Source organism: Juglans microcarpa x Juglans regia, chromosome 4D (genome assembly GCF_004785595.1).
Source record: "Juglans microcarpa x Juglans regia isolate MS1-56 chromosome 4D, Jm3101_v1.0, whole genome shotgun sequence".
NCBI lineage: Eukaryota > Viridiplantae > Streptophyta > Magnoliopsida > Fagales > Juglandaceae > Juglans > Juglans microcarpa x Juglans regia.
In genome coordinates, this window is record NC_054600.1 from 2,336,376 (window position 1) to 2,351,162 (window position 14,787).

Genomic DNA, 14,787 nt, shown 5'->3' on the forward strand with positions numbered 1-14,787 from the left:
AAGCAAGTAATCTGATTAAGAAAGTACTTGGAAGGAACTCCACCTAGTAAGACTGTTAAGAGATTATCTTATACTCAGATTTAACCCTGTCCTAGAAAAACTATTAGGAAGAGTTTGTGTGTACTTTTCAATTTAAGTTTGGGGAGAACATCAATGTAGTAGATCCATTGATGTTGATGGTGAACCAAATTAGCAATGGTGGCACATCACATTCATGAAGAAATCTATAGATTCATCTTCTCAAAGAATTCTAGTGGATCGTAATCCTATCTGCTTGGAATATCTTCAAACAATTTTGCAAAAGCTTGGCTTGTTTAAATCATGAACATTTATAATCTGTTTTATTGTTAATACTATTTACAATTGTGTTCCAATTACCCATTGTTTGTCTCAATATTTGGTTTTCATTGGGATTTAATGCCCTTCCAATAACATTTGTAGAACATTTTCTGTTTTGGATTTATATGGTATAAAAATATTCATGGGCATAGTTGTTCTATATACATAGACAGACTATAAGAAAGAAGAAACTATCCCAATTCAAGCTATGCTGGAAAATTTTCCCCAAACAATAGGTCAACGGTGATGAAGGGGTTGATGGGGGTGAAAAGGTCTGTTGAATACAAATAGGGTTGCAACATGGTACGTTTTCCCCAAATGTTGAATTGAAGGCTTGGAGTTCTATGCCTAGAGGAGAGGTATGGAGAAATTATATACATAGAGAATAGAGAACATACCTAGTGTAGGTGCCTGAAAACTTGGTGGCTATTTTCTAAGTGTTACTTGTGTTAATCAATTCCTACTGATAAATAGGTTGATCTCTGTCATAATCTGAACTAGAAACGAAAAGTTCTCTTATATTTTTCTCTAAATTTTAAATGAGCCATGTGATTTCCATGTACACTTAGGATGGAACTCACTGGCTGTGAGGAAAACTAAAGACTTAAAATTGAACAATGAAATTCACTGGCTGTTTTACAACTTTCAAAATCACCAGTACAAAAAACTATATATCTATATTATATATGACCAAAAGATAATGTTCTGGAAAGAAATATATTTCACATATCTGGATTGGAATCTTCTGGATTACAGTCAGTGTCACCAAACTATCATTAGCCCTTTTCACAAGTACCTTCAAAGGTACACCAACTCTGTCTCCCATTATCTCAATAATCTGCAACAGATTCACCAATCATATAGAGCATCAACAACACAATCAATTAAAATGTAAGCATCAAACTATATCACTGAGCCAAATTATAAAAAAGCTAAAGTTTTGAACCCTATCTTTATTTTCAATGGAAATTTTAGCACACCAGATGTCTCAAGTTCTATTTTCTTTCTATATCTTTCGATTTTACATCTCAGTCCATGAGAATTAAAGTCATTCAAAGGTAATTATGGTTTAATCACTAAAATGTGATTTAATGACTAAGGATAATGCAAGAATGATCTACAATGAAGGAAAATAGCTCCATAATACTGAACTGTTAAACAGCCATTAGACATTCAAATGTGCTTTTATTGCTAACTGCATAATTTATAACTATGACATCCACAACAAGTGATGATGAAGGTGACAATGATGAAGACGTGTCAACTACCTCATTGATGCTTGCAACAGGCTTCCCATCAAGTTCAATAACGATATCACCTGGACGGAACCCAGCTCGATCAGCAGGAGATCCAGGAGTTACCTAGTCAATCAATGGGAAAACCATCAAACAAGCCTTCTCTAAGAAAGGTAGCATCATCTCTAATTTTTCCAAGTCTCAAAATTCATGCATAATCCTTCCAGTTGGTTAAAAAATCAAAATATCATTTAAGAGGAAGAAGAGAATAAAATTCCCAAATAATATAAAATCAATTCCCATGTCAAGACAGTTGCATATTACTCTATATCAAGTAGAAAACAAGAAAGTATCATTTTTTCTGACAGTACAGCTTTGGTAGGAAGCCACTCACTCCACCAATCAAACACAAATCTGCATTTGATTGGCGTGAAAATACATTTCTGACTGTGCAAACCAAAGCCAATTAAAACTATATAATTATGCTCAATGGAGTACTTAATCCACATTCTACCAGACAGATCCAAATCCCAAATTCCTGTTTCTACTTAAAAGACAAGATTGTTATTGAGAAAAGGACACAAAAGGAAGGATGAGGTGAGTGGACCATATGTGGTGGGGCTATGTAAGCACATTGGAAGAGGACGGGATACATATTCAAGAAAAATCCGTGTTGAGGTGGGTAATGGACCCAAAATCAAAATTTGGCACGATGTATGGTGTGGCCATAATACACTCAAGGAAGCTTATCCAGAATACTATGGTATAGCAAGAATGAAAAAAGCCACAATTTCAGACATGCACAAAATTGGGAAGTTGACGCTTTTTCAGAATTCTACGATATAGTATACTCTACCCGTATGACGGAGAGTTTAAGACAAGATTTTATAATGCCCCTCTAAAAAAGGGAAGTTCACAGCCCACTCTTTCTACCAAGCCATGACTACGCATAATACAAACCCATTCCCATGGAAGAGTATTTGGAAGACAAAGGCACCCCTTAAAGACATTTATTAGTGGGCGGCATCCATGGGGAAGGTCCTTACACTAGAAAACTTAAGGAAACACTGAATCATAGTCATGGAGTGGTGTTGTATGTGCAAAAAGAATGGAGAGTCTGTCAACCATCTATTACTTCATTGTAAGATCGCCATGACCTTATGGAACGAATTCTTTGCTCGGATGGGATTAGCTTGGCTGATGCCGACAAGGGTGATTGACCTCCTAGTTTCTTGGAGAGGCATTCAGGGCAACTCTCCAATTGCAAGAATATGGAAAGTTCCAATATGTTTATGTAGGCGTATTTGGAGGTCGAAGAATGCAGAAAACTTTGAAGATCGAAAGCAGTCAATGAACGAGCTTAGAAATTTCTTTTTGAATACATTACTCCATTGGTCAATTGTACTTGATTTTAAAGGCATGACTCTCCATGAATTCCTTGTATCACTAAACTAGCTTGCATTGGCATTTGGCGATGCTTTTGTATATGTCCCATATACTGGGACTCTTGCCCATTCTTATGATCAATAAAATATCGTTTACCCAAAAACAATAGCAGTTTACTATGACTATAAGCAGACACAATCCTAGTTTCTAGGAACCAGTGATTGTAGAAAGTCTATTGTTCACTTACCATCAAATGAATGGATTATAACAAAAACTGAAATCACTAAAAGTAGCCAGCACAAATCAATTGGTGTAAGAATCAGAAAATTCTTAAAGTTTGCAATGAAATTAATAAGACATGCAGCATCACAGAATTAAAAAATAAGAAAATTTCATCCTGGCAAGAGCAATATATAATATCAGGATCCTCTAGATTTCATAAAGTAATCTATGGGATGAATTTCTCTAAACCCAATCACTACTTCCAAATTTTAAGGGAGGGTTTTTTTTATGCAACATTTAATGCAGCATTTATCACTTTAAATCTCAAATATATCATTTAGTATTTCTCATATTTAGCACATTGAATTTTTATTTGAAGTGGTAAAGCATTCATGTGGTAAAAATCTTACCACTGGTACAGAACTTGGGATTTAAAGAAATCCACCTAGTAATTTACCGTAGGAAATCCAAAGGACCTTAATCCATCATATAAGATCGAGGGAAACAACAATTAGAGTACATACCATGGGTACAAGAATTCCCTTATTAACATTTGGGAATGTGGCGTCTCTTTCTTTAAGCTGACTAACAATCATATCGTTAAGATCAACCATTTTCAATCCAAGCCAAGGCCGAACAACCCTTCTGCGGAAGATTACCATATATTAAAATTCCTGATAATAAGAATGTTTTCAAATGAATATTTAATTTCTCTTGGGGTCATAGAAGAAGGTTGGGATAGAATCCTCGAGTAGCATGGAACACATGCAATCCTATGTATTAGTAGGGACCAATAGCGAAGTAGTACAAAACTTAAGCTCGGCTTAAACAACTATTGAGAGGGATGGTGCGTTTGTTATTCATTCAGTCCTAGGGAGCTACAGGTATGTACTGAGTACTTACAATGCACAACTTTATACACAACCACTCTTTTAAAGCTTCATAAGTTCACGCACTAGCACAACATAATCCAAGCATTAAAGGTGCAACATTTTAACACAGTGTGCAATGAGGATTTAACACAAGTGCAGATTTTATTTCGTCAACACAACTTTGACAGAAAACACAAGGATATATACATAGACGACTTCTTCAAAATGGAATAATTATAATGAATTTATACAGATACCTTTCAAGGTTTCAACTTGGACAATAACTGAAACATTCTAGGTGCAAACTATACATATTAAATTCCTAAAGAATGATGTGATTCAAAGATTAAGATAAGCAGCCTCCTACAAAAATATAAGAACATACCCACTTTTCTTGAAGTGCTCAATAATTTTAGAGACTGAATCGATTGGTACAGCAAAACCCAATCCATCAGCAGCAAGCACTTTCATAATATTTACACCAATTACTTCTCCATCAACATTGACAAGGGGCCCTCCAGAATTTCCCTACACCAGAAAAATAAATAAAAAAGAACCAGTATCAAGTCTATATCCAAGACAGGACTCGAACTGCAACCATGTGAGAACCACTTCAACCATCTCTTCAACTTTAAACAATTTTAAGACATATGTTCATGTGCACACAAACCACAGAGAGAGAGAGAGAGATTTACTCCATTAATCGCGCAGTCTGTTTGTAAATACTCTCTCTGCATTCCACCAAGGCCCAAGTCACTGCTTTTGCGATCAACACAACTACACGCAGATGGTGAAATAATATAAGGGAAGGTTCAGTTTTCTTTTCCATTCATCCAAACACTACTATGAGCTCCATCATATTCTACCATGATCCAGTGCATGATCTAAGTGACAACTATTTGACAGATCAATCCTCTTAATATATATATATATATATATACACGCGCGCGCGTGCGTGCACACACACACACATATATATATATATAAGTGGCAACAAAGTGCTCCTTATAAATGCGACAATATATGGTCAAAAAAATCTTTTATTGCTTGAATTTCACACTGAATACCTTACAATACCAGCTGTGATGGTATTCTGAAGGGAAAGCGGACAGCCCATAGCAACAACCCAATCCCCAGGACGGAGCTTACTTGAAGAGCCAAGTTTTGCAGTTGGGAGTGGGGTTTTAGAATGAATCTTTACAATTGCGATATCGGAAGGTAAATCAGCATTAACAACAGTACCCTCAAATGTCCTACCATCTTGCAAAGTCACATCAATCTGCAAGAAATAGTTGCTATTATAAATGGATTTTTTTTATAGGTACAAAGAGATAAATAAGCTATTATAAATGGATGTTAACAAATACAAAAGTTCTAATGCCATTTAATGATGTCTTAAAGAGTCTAAATAAGTTAAATTAACAAACAACCTAGGCATCCACCACATATAGATTCGCATATGGCAAAATAATGATAAAAATAGACTGCAGGCGACTCTATAACACATTACTCAGAAGAATTAATTGTTTTTAAATAATCCCTGGACAGACAGCTAAGAATTTATAGACTGTTTCATATCTACATTCATAAACAAACTAATATCACAAGAGCATGCATAATGGCACGTGGTGTACCATAACTATAAAGCTCTCTCCTTTTCTTTTTTTTTTTTTTGGAAAACTACATTTTGCTGCCTCCAACACTCGACAGTTTACATTTTGCATACCAACTATCAAAACTGACACAATGCACCCTCAAGATTGAATCATGTCACCTATTTTCATCCAACATAACTACCAAATTTGTACACGGGTGCTATTTGTCAAATTTCGTAAATGAGAGGTGCGCTGTATCAGCTTTGGTAGTTTCGGGTGCAGAGCGTGAAAACCAGTGGGGGAGCATAAAGTGTATTTTAAACTTTTTATGTTTTGCTATACTAATAAATTATAAAAGCACATGCCTTCTTGCACTTGGGGACCAGTACAAACCTACCACAGAAAAAGGTAATAGATCCTAAAAGATTCATTTTTTTATTTTACTATCTTGTTTGCTAGGAGAGATTTAGGGCTCGTTTGGACACTTAGAATATCTATGTATAGAAGTAAAATGGTTTAAGTTAAGATGTTTTATTAGATTTTGGGAAATGAGAGAAAAAGTTGAATAAAAATATCAAAAAGTTAAAAAAATGTTTGAATATTATTTTTGTTTTGAAATTCAAAAAAGTCTTATTGTTTTTTGTGTTTTGTTTAAGTTTGGGAAAGTTGTATTGGGTTTTGTGTTTGGATAATGATCAAGTAATGATTAGATGAAAAGTTGACGATTTGAAATTGAAAATAATTTTTGCTTGAGTGATGTTTAGGAATGAAATATCTGAAAATATTTAAGAATACCTCAGTGTACAAACTAGCCCTTAATCTAGAAGATAACTAAGCCGCACCCCAGGCACTAGCACCTAAAAGGCTAAACCAAATCCTAATATAATGACCGTATTGTGCTGTAATATGTTCACCAATATATGTCATCCTTTGGCATAACATACTCATTACATATGATTTCAAGTTTGTAACATTTTTAACACGATTTCAATATCCACACATCCACCGTATTTCAACTCTCCTATTTGTATCCTGAATGCTGGATTGAAACTAATAAAGAAAATCAACAACCAAGGGGAGATTAACCGGTATGTCCTACCTACGAACGCTAATAAGGTTGAAAGGAAAGAAAGGGTGGGTCATGCAAGATCAGTTAGATGGAAGACTTTCAAGATCGAGTTGGCTGACATTTGCAGGTGCCTGATATTCATGGAATATTATCTGGTAGAAGGGAGCTGAGGAGGAATTAAATCACTATTATAATGAAATAATGACAGATAAATTTACAAAACCCCAAAACACTGACCTTCCCCTTGGATAAACCCCGCATTCCTTGAAAATCAACCACAACATGAGCACAAGTTAAAATTGTACCATCCTTATCAATTATAGTTCCCGACCCTATACTTTTTCCAGTAGTAAGCCCATAGAAACCTACCAAACACAAAGGTTACGAACAACCCTGAGATCCACTTTCCCAAAAACAAAACTTAATTGCAAACACATAAAAAACCAGAAATATAGTACCCTGTGGAACTGAGAGATTGACCACTGCAGGGCCGATTCTAGCAGCCGCATTTGCAATAGTATCTCTACCCAAACAATTGCAACATGGTTTGGGGTCATCTCTAACTGCCTCAGAGGCTTCTTTCTTTATATCCGAATCTGATGATGGAACCGAACCAATTCTAGAAGAAAATAACGGAAGCAGTCCTACAATTTAAAGGTTGAATTGAACCCAGCATAAAAACATATTTAACTGAAACAAACTATTTCAAAGAACAAAAATTGTTACTAATAAAGAACAAACCAAGTTGCCAGGGATCTGATGAAAGAAATGAAGGGCGAGGAAATGTGTCTTGTGTAATTTCCAATGGCAACCATAACGATTCCCGCAGTGGCACCGGAACTTTCAAACATACAGTCGCTCCTAACATTGAGAATAACAAAAGCATAATTGGAGTTGTGGTATCTTAGGTCGAATGTAAAATAAAGAAAAACTTGAAACAGTAAACTTAATCATAGTTAGGAATCGAAGTCCCAATTTTTTTTGTTCATACCAATCAAAGAGAAGGTAGAAGAATTCTAAACCAGAGAAAAACAAAATAAACGAACAAAACAAATGATGCTCACTGGCATTTGAGTCGCTCTTTGAATACAACAGACCCGACCCGGTAGCAGCGACTGCTACGAGCCGGACGAGATATCGTCTGTTGCAACCTGAAATATTCCTCTGCCACAAAAATGGTTCATGAAAAAATTACGCCATAACGAATGAAATGAATTTATTTAAAATTAAAAAAATAAAAAAAATAAAAAAATAAAAAATAAAAAAAAGATTTCCGTGATGTTGTTCGGAACTGAAAATAGGATAAAAGAAGATTACGAGGATTGGTACCATGAAATAACTCATGACTACGATGTTGTCCAATCTTACGCGTCTTTAGGGTTCGTATGTTTATGGAACTTTTGTCGAAGTGGAACTGAAATTCTTCTTTCAACAGTCGGCGAAAGGTTCCGGACGTTCTGGTATATAAACTGAGACCAAAAACGGCAAACCAAACAATGTTTAAACATATTTACATTTTAATTAATAAGTCATTCTTTCGGCATGACAACTCAATTCTTTCGGCACGAAAACTCACACCTTTCCAGTAATTTGAAAAAAAAAAAAAAATTCTTTAAATTTGATTTTTAAAATTTAAATTCATAAATTTCTTTTACATAATGAATTCTACCAAATTAATAATATAATTCATATAACTTTCGCACCAACTTATAAATAATAAATTTTTTTTAAACAAAATAATAATTTTTTTAATTTAGTAAAAACACGATCAAACTTGACACTTTATAAGGCAAAGAATAGATGTCTATATCCAGAAATATTACGGAAAATGCCAAAGAAAAAGTTACTTTAGAAATCCTTAATAAACGTAACAAATCACTCGAGAATGACACTGAATCGTGGAAGAGTGAAATCCTCACCCTTCGTATTTCAACTTTCCGCGACGTATCACTAGGGACACGTATTGCTTCTCCGAGTAAAAACACCCGATCACATCGTAAATCAAAGTAACATAACGCAAAATGAACATAAAGAAAACCGATAGCTTTTCATTAACTAGTTAAACTTTACGCAACTACAATATGCACCAGAAACTTCCTAACAAAAAGGATAACTAAATTCGGATTAAGATCTAAAAATAAACAAAACAATCTCATACACAGAGATCATTATACAAAATGCGGGTTTTCTTTTTTCTTCTTTTCTTCCCTTAAACTATCTTTACTAGACTAGGCCTTTTTGGGGGTCTTCTTCGGCGATTTCGATGCTTTATCAGATTCAGTAGCTGTTTTCTTGGGCAGCAAGATGGGGTTGATGTTCGGTAGAACTCCGCCGCTAGCAATGGTTACCCCCTGCAGCAACTTTCCCAGTTCCTCGTCGTTCCTCACGGCCAAAAGGACATGTCTCGGGTTTATCCTGTTCTTCTTGTTGTCACGTGCCGCGTTGCCTGCCAACTCCAGCACCTGCATTTCACCCAACACAAAAATTAGCGCCTGAAACCGGGGGAAAAACTATTAGGACTCGAAAAGTAATACATCACAGAAAATGAATCCAAAAACGACAGAATGATTCCGAAAATCTATATTTCATATCCTATCATCTGTCTTCCGCTCATTTTTCTACATTTAGAAACATACGAAAAAAGTTCACCAAGATAAACTTTAAGAGCCGTACAGAAAATATTTACCAACATCATCCAGAATAAAAAAGAAACTGAAGTCCTATCTGATAAAAAGAAAATAAATTGCGAAACGCCAGACATGCTCGTCACATTTCCTTTCTCTCAGTGTCTATATGATCCGGGAAGAAAAAGCGAATACTCCATTTCTCGCTTTTCTATTCCTCAGTGACCGAGCAACAAACACAGGAGCCATTATCAAAAATAAAAATAAAAATAAAAACAAACACAAAAGCGCAAACTAGCCACTCGAGATGTAAGATACCAAGGCCAAAAAGATCAAAAGATGTATCGAGGATCTAAAAGTACCTCAGCAGCGAGATATTCAAGAACCGCGGCGAGGTATATCGGAGCACCAGAGCCTGTCCTCTGAGCGTAGCGACCCTTCTTCAAATACCGAGCAATCCGACCCACGGGGAATTGAAGCCCAGCCTTCATAGACTTCGAGACCGACTTCTTCCTGTCTCCACCTCTTCGTCCTCCCGCTCCCCTCGACGTCTTCGCTGCCTCCATTGGAAAGAGAATCGAAATGTTCTTTGAACAGAACCGAAACGAAATGCCTTGGAGAGTGAAACTTTCAGAGCGCTAGTTTTGAATTTTCTTTGGAGTGGTGTAGAACCGAGAGGGCGGCATTTAATTTATAGGGGGCGTGAGGTTGGAGATCCGGGTTTTTGGTGCTCAGATTGGACAGCTGGGAAGTTGCCACGCTGGCTATCCGGGTGATTTGGTTTCAGCGAATGGGGTTCTTCCTCTAGGTACTTCGAGTTATGGATGTAATTTCATTGACTAAACGGTCCTCTAAGTTGGACCTGACGGTTGAAACTCCTTCCACGTTGGCAATCCGTGGGTTTTTGTCGTAACCAATTAGGTTGTTACAGCTGTGGTAACAAAAATATGCGTCACGTACAATTTTGGATGGGTCTGCAATGGATAGAGATCTAACGGTATAAGAGTGGACACGTAGGTGACGCATTAATCGACTTAATTTTAAAGTAAGATAAATGATAGATTTACTATTACGAGTAATGTAACTCATCATCTCAATTCTTATCATCCTATAATATAATATTAGATAATTAAAAATTATTTATTATATTTCACTTATAAACTTATATATAATGAGATCGTGAGAAGATAATTAAAAAATAAATAATAGATAAATTTGTTCTGCTATTATATAGGAAAGTGCTAGAGCCATAGTGGCTTCTGACACTGCTTATAGTGAAGGTTAAATATCTTTTTTTTATGTATTTTTTTATATTTTTAAACATTTAAAAAAAATTATTATATTATTAAAAAATACTTTTTTAATCGTTAAATAAAATAAAAAAAAATGGTATCATTTCTCTTATTATATAATATCTTGTTTAGAATTTTGTAATAAAATAATATTATTTTGAATTTTATTTTTATTTTATGGGTTTAAATTTAATAAAAAATATTATTATATTTAAAATTTAATATAAATTGTAAATAAGTTGTAAATAATACATATTAAGTGGCAGCTTTATTTCTTTTAAATTAAGTTTTAAATTTTAAAATGTTAAAACATCAACACATATAAGGCATGTTTTGGAATGCTTTTGATTTCATCCCAAATTTCAGAAATTTTTACAAAAATATTATATTTTAGAATACCCTAAGAGTATTGGCAATAACCTTGCCAAATATCAATACAAGTCTATAATTTAACTATATGTAAAAAAAGTATCTATATTGAACTAGCTAAAAGTCTAAAGTTTAAAAACTTCAGCTACAGTAAATTCAAACATCTCTCTAAAAATAGCGAGTTACTGTTCATCATTGAAATCAATATTTATTATTTCATCTACTTTCTCTCTTTCATTTATCTTTCTTCATCACATTTCTCTCGTTTTTCCTTTCTTCATCCCGAAACGTGCGAACACCTTGTCTTGAGTCATTCGTCTTCTTCAACCGCAAGCAACCAAGAGATTTGCGTCTTCTTCAACCCAAGACGCATTCTCTCCATCGTGAGTCCACGTAGCCGTCGTCTTCCAGCCCAAAAGGTAATTTCTCTTCCTCGCTCCTCTCTCCTTATTCTCTGTTTAGATTTCCTCTCCTTTTTCTCTTTCTATTTTCTCTCATTTCATCAAGTGATTTTTCTGTGTTAGGGTTTGCAAGGACCACTCTGCCACAAGGTTGCCTTGCCGATGAATCATTGTCTAAAAGGTTGCACATTTCCTCCACAAACTGAAATAGAAAATCGCGACTTGGGTATTTCTGTGTATCTAATTTGTGATTTCGGTATTTTGATTTGTGATTTGGGTATTTTAGATTTTCTTAGTTTCTTAAATTGTCTGTTGGAACTCTGTTTTTTGCTATGCATTTGTTTTTTCATTTGCGATTATCCCCATACTATGCATTTGATTCATTGTATTTTGCTATGCATTTGTTTTTATTGGAACTTTGCATTTGGTTATCACCATACTATGCATTTGGTTTTGTCGGAACTCTGTTGCATGGCACGAGTTCAGGATGAGCGACAATGCACACATTCGGAAAAGCTTCATTTTTCCACACCACAAATAAAATCTAACCTTGGAGCCATCTTCTACCGCAAATCTTGAACGTTAGTTTTACAGTGGTATGAACTGTATTCCTACAAGAGTGTATATTGTTATATTCTTGGATTTAGTGGAACTCCCCCTCCCACAATTAGAAGTTGAAAAGAATAGATGATACTAGATAATGATATTTAGCCAAAAAGAGAACTTTAAAAAGCTGAGAAAGAAAGGGAGATAAAGCATAAGTCAATAAAAGGCAAAGAGGTAGAGATCAAATTGTGTTAGCTAAAATGATCGAGGATAGAGCGATGACCATGGAAGAGCGGATAAATGCTATGTCGAAAGCAGACCAAAAAAGTGAGAAATTAATTGAACTAAAGAATAAGAAGTTTGAACTAGAGGAAAAGAAATTTGAACTAAAGAAGAAGAGTTTTGAACTAAAAATGATGATGTAAATGTACGTGGCATGAATGCCATGCAGCGAAAATATTTCCGTAATATGCAACTAACAATTTTTGAGGATTCAAAGTCTCATTCCGGAGGTACATCTATATCTACTTCAACACCTTATGGAGGTGTCTAACTTCTAATATTGGTAATACTAAATTTTTTGAAAATTTAGTGGCTGCCCAGCCACATGTGGGTTGGATAAATATGTGGGTGGGTAGCAACTAAATGCTTAGACTGTGGATATTATCTTTGTACTAGAAATTGAACTGTGTTGGTAATTTGTGTACTGTTACCAAATATGTATATATATTATTTTGTTGAGAATATATTTTATTAAACTAAATTATGTGTCTTCATTATTTTGTGGACTGTGGACTCTGTTTTGGCTTGTTGCTTGTAAATAAATTTCTATTATAGTGTCATTCTTAGTATTTTTAGTAGGACTGAATTAGTGTAGTGGATAGTACAGTCGAGTGCGAGGTAGAAGATAACATTTGTATTTTTGATTCATTTTCATGAATGAGAATATAGTTTTTTCTCAATTCTTTTTGTCTTTTGATTTCCTCTAAAATTCTTACAATATATATTATGAACAATTCTAATCATTTCCTTTTTTCGTGTTATGGTGTTTTTACCGTATTTCTTTACTTATTTTACTTAAAATCAACTTTGTTTTTGGGTTTTTCAATACTTTCAGCCATGCTTTGTTGTAGCATCTCCATTTTTATTATGAAGTTCATGGATACTAGTTGTCCTAGCAGTTCTGATTTTTAAGTTGCACACTTACTCGTACTGTTGTCTAGATTATGTTCAAATCTCTATCTCTCTCTCACACAATCTTGATGTCCATATTTGCATGATTCATTATGAGATTTGATTACACTTGCAATTTTATTGGAAGTGATATTATATAGTAATATGGGTAGTTCAGCCATGCATCTATTTGTATATTAGCATTGTAATATTCTAATGGATGTGGTTAAATACCTCAGTCAATATTAGTATCAAATGTTAATATTAGGTTGAGGAAATAAATAGTTAGAAAACAATAATTTTAAGTAAAATATAAATTATTAATTAATATATGAAGTGTATTTGTAAAATATATAAAAAAATTGTAAAATATTATTATATAATATTATATTATTATTTGACTTTAATATGGTTAGTCTAATGTAGATTCACCTAGTCAAAAGTTAATGCTATAGCTAAAATTTAAAATTCTAGCCAAAATTTAGACTTGACCTAGCCATTACCAATGCTTTTAAGTCATTCGATTATGATAAATTTTAACTGCAATCAAAGCCAGGAGTCCAGGAATAGGTTGAACTGTGAAATTACAAAAAATTTATATGACTTAACTCTTAAGAATAGTTTAGACTCCGAGGTAACTCTTCTTCATATTAATGACAATAAGCTTTTGACAGGCAATTTGGAGTATTTATAAAAACCATTTAACAATATTTTGTTCAATCATCAGCTTTGGAGAAAAACTGTACATAATGGACTGAATGAAATGTGCTATAGCCCATGTAATGCAAAGCGAATGTCTCAACCATTTGATATTTGTCAAGATATATGAACCGACCGCGAATAACTTATGAGACGTGTTAGATTCACACAGCATCTAAAAATAAATTTATAAATTGACGTAATTTTACATAATATATTATATCTATTTTATAATCAAAAGAATATTACAATTTCATGTAGTACATCATAACATACCAATTTGTAAATTTATTTTGAGATTTCTTTGTGAATAAAATTCGTATCTCTCTCTATGTATATTACATATCAAAAAACAAAATTGGAAAGTGGAGAGGCTTAGGATAGAACTCCATATATACTGTAAACATTTTTATTACCATGGAATATATATATATATATATATATATATATATATATATATTATAATTAATTTACATGGGCGCATGCCTCTACTCATAGAGCACTCTTTAATGGCTTCTCTATTTTGCAATTTTTAGAACAATATGTCAGAATAGACTTTCGTTGGATTATGTAAAATACATATGAGTTCACGTGCTTCTCTATATTTAACATGCACTGTTCATCTATGTAATTTTTTATTTATTTCTTTTCCTAAACTTTCTTTATAATTCTCACATCTACACTTTTATTTATAAAACATGAAAAAATTATAATGTTATTAGAACATCTCATTTTAATAAAAAGAAAAAGTCATTTTAACATGCACTAACCTCAAGTCGGGCCTTGAGAAGCAGGCCGCCGGCCTGAGTCCTCCTCATTTGACCTATACAACATAATAGCATCAACTTCATCAGGAAAACTGCTAATGATCTTCGTTTGCATTCTTCTGAGATTAGCAGCAAACTCCATTGCCTCATTCATGGCAGCTCGAGCACCTTCCAATGCCTCCACAAGTTCCTTATTGG

The 14,787-nt window shown here is 34.0% G+C and overlaps 2 protein-coding genes across 2 annotated transcripts; both read right to left on the reverse strand.

Moving 5' to 3' along the window:
- Positions 1-837: 837 nt before the first annotated feature.
- Positions 838-8,214, reverse strand: LOC121261687 (putative protease Do-like 14). The gene is given in 12 exon segments (XM_041164168.1): positions 838-1,090; positions 1,093-1,177; positions 1,608-1,700; positions 3,707-3,827; positions 4,440-4,582; positions 4,750-4,831; positions 5,122-5,333; positions 6,956-7,083; positions 7,177-7,362; positions 7,460-7,579; positions 7,783-7,882; positions 8,036-8,214. Coding segments are annotated over 12 exon segments (1,326 nt in total). The 5' UTR covers positions 8,063-8,214; the 3' UTR covers positions 838-1,061.
- Positions 8,215-8,746: 532 nt separating this feature from the next.
- LOC121261689 (histone H2A.1-like) lies at positions 8,747-10,017 on the reverse strand. Its single transcript, XM_041164169.1, has 2 exons — positions 9,705-10,017; positions 8,747-9,180 (listed from the first exon to the last, which is right to left on the reverse strand). The coding sequence occupies exons 1-2, from the start codon at positions 9,906-9,908 to the stop codon at positions 8,947-8,949; spliced, it is 438 nt and encodes a 145-aa protein (XP_041020103.1). The 5' UTR covers positions 9,909-10,017; the 3' UTR covers positions 8,747-8,946.
- Between the last annotated feature and the right edge of the window lie 4,770 nt (positions 10,018-14,787).

Excerpts from the sequence above, each read along its gene's own strand:
- LOC121261689 (XM_041164169.1), bottom strand. The coding sequence starts at position 9,908 with ATGGAGGCAGCGAAGACGTCGAGGGGAGCGGGAGGACGAAGAGGTGGA. Across the intron at positions 9,181-9,704 it reads TTGAATATCTCGCTGCTGAG|GTGCTGGAGTTGGCAGGCAA; the intron begins GTACTTTTAGAT and ends GGTGAAATGCAG.